Raw genomic sequence first — 8,622 nt, forward strand, 5'->3', positions numbered from 1 at the left:
GTGGTTCAGGGTCTTTCATCTTTCAGCTGCCTGCGTGCATGTTGGAGGTGCAAGATACCTGAGCGTGTAATGTTAATTTTTACCATTCATTGAATAAATCAGCACTGTTTTGAAGTTACTTGGACTGCTTCATCTCTCAGAGTTAGCGTGGTTAAAAGTACTGGGTACAACAGTCCACCACCCCTATTTAGTGAGGGGTGTTCTATTTTTACAAAAATAGCTTCCTTAACTCCTCTCTCAAACCAGCGATGTTCTCTGGAGGGGATCTGGACTTCACTGTCCTCAAAAGAATGTCCTTTGTCCTTCAGGTAGAGGTGGACTGCTGACTCTGGTCCACTGGAGTTGGCCCTCCTGTGTTGGGCCATGCGTTTGTGAAGCGGCTGCTTAGTTTCACCAATGTACAAGTCGTTACACTCCTGACTACACTTAATTGCATACACCACATCACTCTATGTCTGGGTGTTTCGTCCTTCAGGTGGACCTCTGCCGTAGGGTGTTCCCTGGTTTAAAGTTAACTGGGATATTGTGGTTGCGAAATTATCCTTCTCTGATAAACCATCCACATAAGGGATGACAATGTTATCCCCTCTTGTTTCTGGTTTCTCCCTGTTGTGCAGTCCACTTGGGAGGGAACAGAAGCCTGAAGGTAGAAGTATATCGGAAACCTACACACATGGACCAATACCTGCTTTTTGACTCACACCATCCACTTCAACACAAACTGGGAGTCATCAGAACTCTGGCCTTTCTGGATTGTGCAGTCCATCCACAATATCCTAGTTAATTTTAAACCAGGGAACACCCTGCGGCAGAGACTGGTCCACCTGAAAGACTAAACAACAAGACATAAACAGAGTGATGTGGTGTATGCAATTAAGTATAGTCAGGAGTGTAACAACTTGTACATTGGTGAAACTAAGCAGCCACTGCACAAACGCATGGCCCTACACAGGAGGGCCAACTCCAGTGGACCAGAGTCAGCAGTCCACCTCCACCTGAAGGACAAAGGACATTCTTTTGAGGACAGTGAAGTCCAGATCCTCTCCAGAGAACATTGCTGGTTTGAGAGAGGAGTTAAGGAAGCTATTTTTGTGAAAATAGAACCAGACGTTTTTTCAGTTTACTATGACCTGGATGACTGAGAATCTGCACAGACATGTTTTATATGTGAGGATATCTTTTGGAAATTGAGGACATTTATCATTCAGGAAGCCTTTTTTGTGATGCAAAAACTGAGGACAATTTAAAAAAGTAAGAGGACCCATTTTTCAAAAGCATGGACAGTTGTATAAAGTGAAGCTGAAAAGTGAGGACCAGTGTGTGAAGCTGAAAAGTGAGGACCAGTGTGTGAAACAGAAGAGCTCCCACACGGGGTCTCACACGCTTTGACAGCTCAGACACCCTGAAAATCTCAAAACAAAATGTCATCTCTGAAACGTGCCTAATTATTTTCTATTTATCAACACAATTCAATTTATTGGGATGTAGCTTTATAAACAATCATTTGAAAACACTTTAATTGAATAAATGCAATTACAACCACAGGAAGCGTAACTGTTGAATGTATTTCCCAGAGGCTACAGGATGAGAATTATGGGGGATTTGCACATTCTTTGTGACATCAAACACTAAAGTGGATCAAACCATGTGCACACACCTCAGAGCTGCAGAGCCTGATCTCACCTGCTGTGAGTAACGACTGTAAGAAGCCTGGATGGGACATGAGCAGGATATTTCTATTTATCATGGCTCCTGGCTTTTGTGTATGCAGTTATCATGTTAGCACCAAGCAGTTGGAGCACCTCTCTTCAGCTCACCTGTCCATTTAATTATAAAATAAACAAGTCTAAATTCATACATTTTTCACTATAGTAAGTAGTGACAAAAAGCACAACACCATCAATCTGAAAAGTGAAAGCGCTTTTGCAAAGTGAGAATATTTTTGAAAATCAAAGATGTAGATATTTTGGAAAGGTCAGTGTATTTTTTGTTAGTTGAGTTCTGGACAGTGTGAGAATAATTTCAGAACATTTGGACATTATGGAAAATTGTGAATGATGAATAGAGACTGTTTACTTATTGTAACCTGCTTTCTATTTGCTGAATTATTAGTGATGTGAGTACGGAAGTGCAAACCTGTGTATGTGTAAGTGTGTGCACCTCGTTCGTTGGAGCCACCGTGTGAGCTGGGGGTGCTGGAGCTGGAGGAGCTGCCGCTGCTAGTCCTCTTCAGGGGCGTCTCCATGGAAACGTCTGTCCTCCGTAGGTCAGGGTTGCTACGGCAACACAAACACAGTGCTGTCTCATTCATGCAGGAGACTGCTGAAATCCTGCTCTGAACTAAAAAACGCACCTGCGTTCCCACAGCTCTACATCAGAGCCTGTTTGTATGAAGAGTGATTCATTACTGTTTATAGATGTGTATAATTTATAAAGAAAAAACTATATGGAAAATGTGTTTGTTTATCGCTAACAAGACAATGTAAAGAAAAAAACACTTCAACAACAAGACAGAACAGAGCTGAATGGACCAGATACAAACTTTTGAATGTTATTACAGCAGTATGGGAAGGTTGAACTGACAAAGATTCTCCACATTGTCTGATAATCACAGTGACAGTAGGACAGGACATGGTGTCTCTTAGCTACACCCCCGGTATTAGCAGTAGCCACCTAGCATGGTCATGATTTTACCTTTGTGTTGAATTAATATGATTTTAATTTGGGAGGAACTGGAGCTTTGTGTAAGGTCAGTGCTTTGTGTCACATCAGCAGTAACCAGAGCTTCTACTAGACTGACACATTTACTGTTAACCAGCTAACACTAGCTTCAGACTGGAGGCTGCAGTTTGTACAGTTTGTCCCAACCAGGCATCCGTAGTTTACGTTGTAGCAAAACCGGACATGATGGGAGGGGCAGAGAGCGGTACGGTTTTGGTTTATGGTGTCAGTTTGGTTTGAGTCTTACTCTAGGCTGAAAAGACATCAGGGAGTGGAGCTTTAATGATTTGTGCTGTTTGATAGTGCATCTACCTTGCGAAGACACCAAGCTGACCATTATAGGGCCGTTTGTTGGGTTACCCACTGTGTGGCACATTCATGTGTGTACAATATATGTGTATGCACCTGGCCCGTATCAGGTGAGCTCCAGCACGAGGCCCGAGACCAGGTCCATTTCCAGGAGAGTTCTTCCTAACCAAAGCAGGAGAGATGGAGGTTGTCCTCTGAGGAACCTGGACACACAACACAGGACCTCGGTCAGGACAGGCAACATGTTTCCATGTGGCACACCCTCAGTTTGATGATGTTTCGTCAGAGGCAACAACTTGTCTGACAAGATCTTTACTATGTTCATATCAATACCCAACTGTTGAGATTTTAAATGAATGAAATCAAACTACTTCTTTTCTTGATCTCTGGACCCAAGACGGTGAACCACTGTCCAAAGGAAGCCTTTGTGTTAAGTGTTTTAGATGGTAAACTCAATCCGGACCTTTTATGTGAAAATATTTAAATTTTACTATTCCTGTTACCCTTACTGGTTTCCAAAAACATCTTCTGGAAGTCTGGTCCAACATTTCTAATCTGATCTGTTAGGCTGACCTGGCAGACAAATCATATTTTAGAAGTGGCACAAAAGAAAACGTACAAAGATGTGAGTGGCCACAGATCATTTCACACTTATTCACTTGTTCATGCCAGTAAAAACTGTTCTAAGTCACAAACAACATAGAAGAAAAAGGGAGAGAAACTGGAAGAAAAGAACAGTTTTTACCATCAGTTCATTGGCTGTTTGTGCCAAATAAACAGTGAAAAAACTGTGTTTCTGTCAGAATTGTGCAAATAAAGCCAGGCTAACATTTCCTTTTTATTTGCTCTGAATGCACCCTCCTATTAGGGACATGCTGTGTCAGAAAAGACACTTCACCATGAAACTAAACACCCCTTTGAGCTAGCAACAAGACATCTGTGAAGCTTCTACATACAAATTAAATTCCCACCAAAAATGTGCACTTTTTATAAATATGGTGCAAACACATAGGGTTTAGCCAGATATTTGTGAAAACCTGCACTGTGCTTTTTGTCCATTTTTATTTTTTACTGTATTGCATTTGGTGTCCTTTGTGATTAGTATCAAGATGATCAGACGACAGCACATCTTCTATTGTAAAAGACAGAAACTCAAAGCAGCACCCAAACAAAAACATATTAGGTGTGTTTCCACTGGAAAAGTCCTGGAACTTTTGCTTCCCAGGAACTAAAGTCCAAGAAAGTTCCCTGGGGTAAAAGTCCTTTTAGTACTTTGTGATTTGGATTGTCACAGCAGGGTTGAAGCCCAAAGAAGATTAAATATTGCTTGGTAGTTAGAACTGCTAAACTAAGTAATAAAAATAGATTTAGACCCTGATTCCAGTGGTTAAGGAGTTTAAAGGTTCATGTTCTCTGGGGTAAGTTAATTTGGTGAAAATAGGGCTCCATGTTTTCTCCCAGTATAGTTGACATACACACAAACACACATGAGCTATGGCATGCAGAGACCTTGGGGGGCATGTCGTCATCCTGTCGCAGCCAGGAGCTGCGGTCCAGTTTGTCGAGAGGGGGCGCCAGGCGGGACAGGGGCAGAGGAGGAGGGGTGTCAGAGGTGGGGTCGGAGTTCTGCCGGGGCATGGGAGGCCGGGAGGGGGAGGGTGCTGCAGAGGAGGAGGAGACGCCGTGGGGGTCGTACAGAGACTGGGAGCCCGATAAGCCGTGACTCCTCACCTGCACTAGGTGGGCCATCTGGACACACACAGGCAGGAAACGGGCAGGGTTGATGAGCGAGAGCAGGATTAGTGATCAGGATGTCAATCAAGGGGAAATGATGCAGGAGGAGTGATGAGGAGGAGGCAGAGGGGAGGGCGAGAAGGAAGGTGAAGAAGGTTCCAAACACATGCCTCAAGGTGCATTCACACCAATCAGGTTCAAAAAGTGTCCAGCTACTTTGTCCCTGAAACAGGCTTCTGTCCTCCAGCAACACAACCGCTGTGCAGTGTTTTAACAGAACAACATTTTAACAAACAAAGAACCATAAAACACAATGAATGTTAACATGCAGAAACCAGCAGTTTGTTCTGCTTGAAAAGCCAAAGAGAATAAAATTAAGTCTGTTCATTAGTATTTCTGCTGAGCTGCACAGCTGCCTCCTCACTTCATACTGGCTTCCAATCTGACCAACTCTGATGTTGCTTGTTAACAAGGAAATGTTCTTGTTCATCTCTTTAATTATCTGGTTTAAATGGGGAATCAGCTACATCACCTCCACAGTGTGACACAACAGCTCCATCACCACCAGCAGCCACAAACTCAACCAGCCAAGACTCCCAGTGAGACTGCACCCTGACACAGCTGAGTTGCTTCCACACAAAAAGTGGCAGGACACACACCTGTGGCTCAACTGAGCGGTGCATGGGTGGGGTCCGGGCCTGCTGGATGCCTCCGCTGCTGAAGGACTCGGAGCGGGGCGGCAGCGCCGGGTCGGAGATCCGGTTGGAGACTTTATGCTGCAACGTAGGAGAAGTCTGTCTGTTCATCTTATAATGCTCCTCCACCTGAGGTGCACACACACATTAGACCACAGTCACTCAGTGTGTGAAGGGCTCAGGTAAGTTTATTGCAAACCACCATGTCACTGATCTAGTGTGTTGTGTAAGTTTTCTTTCATGAAAAATCACTCTACTGTACTGTGATGGTGCTTTTTTTTAATTAAATTTAAATCTAAAGAAGTTATTCTGCACATGATCTGAGAGGCTGTTTTGGAGCAAACAGGTTTAATCCAGGATAGAAAAAAATAATCTAATTTTATCTCATGAACAAATCTACATCTTCAACAATGTGCACGAGTAAAGTAAAAGCAATTTATATGACTTCCTACAATGTGTTTACAACTGTGAAATTTGACACCAATATTAGGTCAGATAGTCACTGCTCGTGTACATTTCCATTTAACAATTAAGTGAAGGTGCAATTTGTCTACAATGAAATGAACTGTACATGAAGAATAAATTCAAATTAATGGTAAATGATGAATTTCTGGAAATCAACAACTGTCTGCAATTACCTAAACAATTTTCTTTTAAATATATAGAGAAACATATAAAAATAGATTAAATATTCAAAAATAAAGAAAGAAAATGCCAAATTTATTTATTTTGCAGTAGATGTCATCTCTGCACTGGCCACTGGGCTGTACTTTGATGCCTACAGTTGTTCTGGAAGAAGTTTTTGTTTTTTCCCTTCAGTAGTTTTCATCTATTTGTAGAGAGGAACACCGCGTCTGTGTGTGGTGGAAATATTTCCTCCTCTGACGCTCTGAGGGAATCCCTGGGAGGCTGAGACGAGGGGAGACCTGCAGTATCTGTACACAGTGTGCAGAGTTTCCATGCCTGGCGTGAACTGGGACAGAGGCCACCCTAGGTTAGCCCACTAGCTGTCCCTAAAGGACAGGCCCTGAGATGTGTGTGGAGGCCTGCTCACATGCGAGTGCCCGCTCAAAGCAGCCTTAATCTGCGTTGGTAAGAAAACCAGCAGACCTGCAGAAGTCGCACACTGGTGCTACTCACACAGATTTTAAACCCAAGGTTAAAGGTGTAACACACATTCAACAGCTACATGTGGTGTTTGTGTCAGTGTGTCAGGCTGTTACATCACACAGGAGTGAACTGGAATTTACAAGTAGACAAAGCCTGTCAACGGAAAGGCGATGTTATACAGTATACATATATATGCAGTAGACATACAAACAAGCTCATGTATGTGCCGTATAAATCCCATGACACCGCAACATGCAGTGAAACAGAAGCTCTCATCCTGGTTGCTTCAGCACCCACCACAGCAATAACTATAGGTTCTTACAACAGGATGACGGGTCATGATGACCTCTGCCTTTTGACTTTGACTGAACATTACATAACAAGGTAATGGTAATGAAGCGATCAACTGAGAGCTGCTGCAGCGAAGATGAGGAGCGGTTGCACTGTTGAAGATCAACCTGCAGCTGTGACAGTGCTAGTGATCTGTAGACTAAAGACAAAGTGAAGGTTCAGTTTAAAGAAGATTTAAAGTAGTGGAGGGGAATGCATGACAAAAATTAAGAGAGAAAAAGAGCACAGGGTGTTTGTCTTTGCTGCGAGTGAATTTTCTTTCTTAAATTCAGCACTTGGAATCCCTAAATTGTAAAATTTCATGCTGACAGATGGAAGAAAGGTAGTTAATTTTAAAATCTGATTGGCATTTTGTCAGCAGTTTACTTTACACACTGATTCATGCAGAAATGCTACAGGATAAAAACAAAAGGGATTACAGCTTTTTGACCACTAACAGCATGGTGGAGCGACATTTTCATGAGTGGGTCACCATTTGATTTGCTTAATGAATCAATTATTTACAAAGAACACAGAGGAGGTGACCTCAAGAAGATATCAAGAAGTGTGGTCAGATATTTGTGCCTGTCCAGAAGGAGTGTAACAGTTTTGGTGATCCGAGTCTCTCTATACAGCGTCATCAGGCCAAATTTTTGCTTTGGTTTAACAAACTAAACATACCTGCATGTTAACATTGTGTGCACATTGATGTAGCTTAATAAATGCTAATTTACAACCTCATAGCGCTAATGTTCCTGTAGGTACTTAGTCTGATGTATTTCAATTCTAATTAGTAATTCAATACTATTATACAAGAGGTGGAAGTTAGTCTCTGTTTTGGAATCAAACTTTTTAAATGTTGAAGGACTGGAAGCACCACCAGAGCTGATCAAAGAGGACATTCATGTTGAAATCCCAGAGAGTAGCAGCACATTAAAAAAGGAGCCCATATCATCAGTTCAGCCAGAGCTAATGAGTGTGAGCCCGCCTGGTTAGAGAAATTAGATCATTAGGAGCAGTTAAAGAGAAAATGATTCCTCCAGCCAGGGTTAGCGAGTCAGCCCAGACAGACTGAGGATGAAAACAAAGAGAGGGCAACAGTAATGTGTCAGTTCATTGTCCGACTGACCCGGCGACCTGGGCTTCGACCCCTGGCGGAGGAGCTCTGGCTCACGGAGTCGGGGCTTTGCCGGCGAACCGCTGGCTGAGAGGAGTCGAGCTTGGGTTCACAGGTGATACGGACACGAGGCATATGTGGGTCCCTGGTGGGACTGACATGGGTAGGGTAGGAGGGGGGGCGGGGCCGAGGTTTGTAACCAGGAAGTAAAAGGAGGTCGTCGAGGTTGACGACTCGTGTCTCCTTGAAGGAGTGGTACTTCTTGGGAGGGACGCGAGGTGAGTTGCTCTGAGCTCGACGCATCACCTGGAGAGCAAGGGCAGTTTTTACAAGGAAACAGCTAACAAAACATATAGCCAGGGAAACAGAGGGGGTTTGTGATGTAAGACCCCCTCTGGCAGCCATGTTGGATGTCCACAGATCAGCCGTGAAACTAGAATTAGATGGATATGGATGATTTTTTTTTCTGTGGTGAATTTTTTTTTAAACAAGTCTGTGAAGTAAAAAGTAAATCCTGTGTGTGTCTCAGGCTGTGCAGCCTACCTCTTTGGCCCAGGTGGGCTTGTCGTTGCTGCTGGGCACCTGGTCTTTGTAGTGGTACAGCTG

General features: G+C 43.3%; 1 protein-coding gene across 1 annotated transcript in view; it reads right to left on the minus strand.

Moving 5' to 3' along the window:
• LOC109951063 (traf2 and NCK-interacting protein kinase-like) overlaps window positions 1–8,622 on the minus strand; it is a 107,777-nt gene that overhangs the window by 54,288 nt on the left and 44,867 nt on the right. The window contains 6 exon segments of the mRNA XM_020585337.1: window positions 2,161–2,276; window positions 3,127–3,233; window positions 4,540–4,779; window positions 5,424–5,588; window positions 8,029–8,322; window positions 8,560–8,622. The exon segment at window positions 8,560–8,622 is cut by the window's right edge and continues 72 nt beyond it. Of these exon segments, the coding sequence (XP_020440993.1) occupies window positions 2,161–2,276; window positions 3,127–3,233; window positions 4,540–4,779; window positions 5,424–5,588; window positions 8,029–8,322; window positions 8,560–8,622 (985 nt within the window).

The sequence above is a fragment of the Monopterus albus genome, unplaced genomic scaffold, assembly GCF_001952655.1.
Source record: "Monopterus albus unplaced genomic scaffold, M_albus_1.0 scaffold362.1, whole genome shotgun sequence".
Lineage (NCBI taxonomy): Eukaryota > Metazoa > Chordata > Actinopteri > Synbranchiformes > Synbranchidae > Monopterus > Monopterus albus.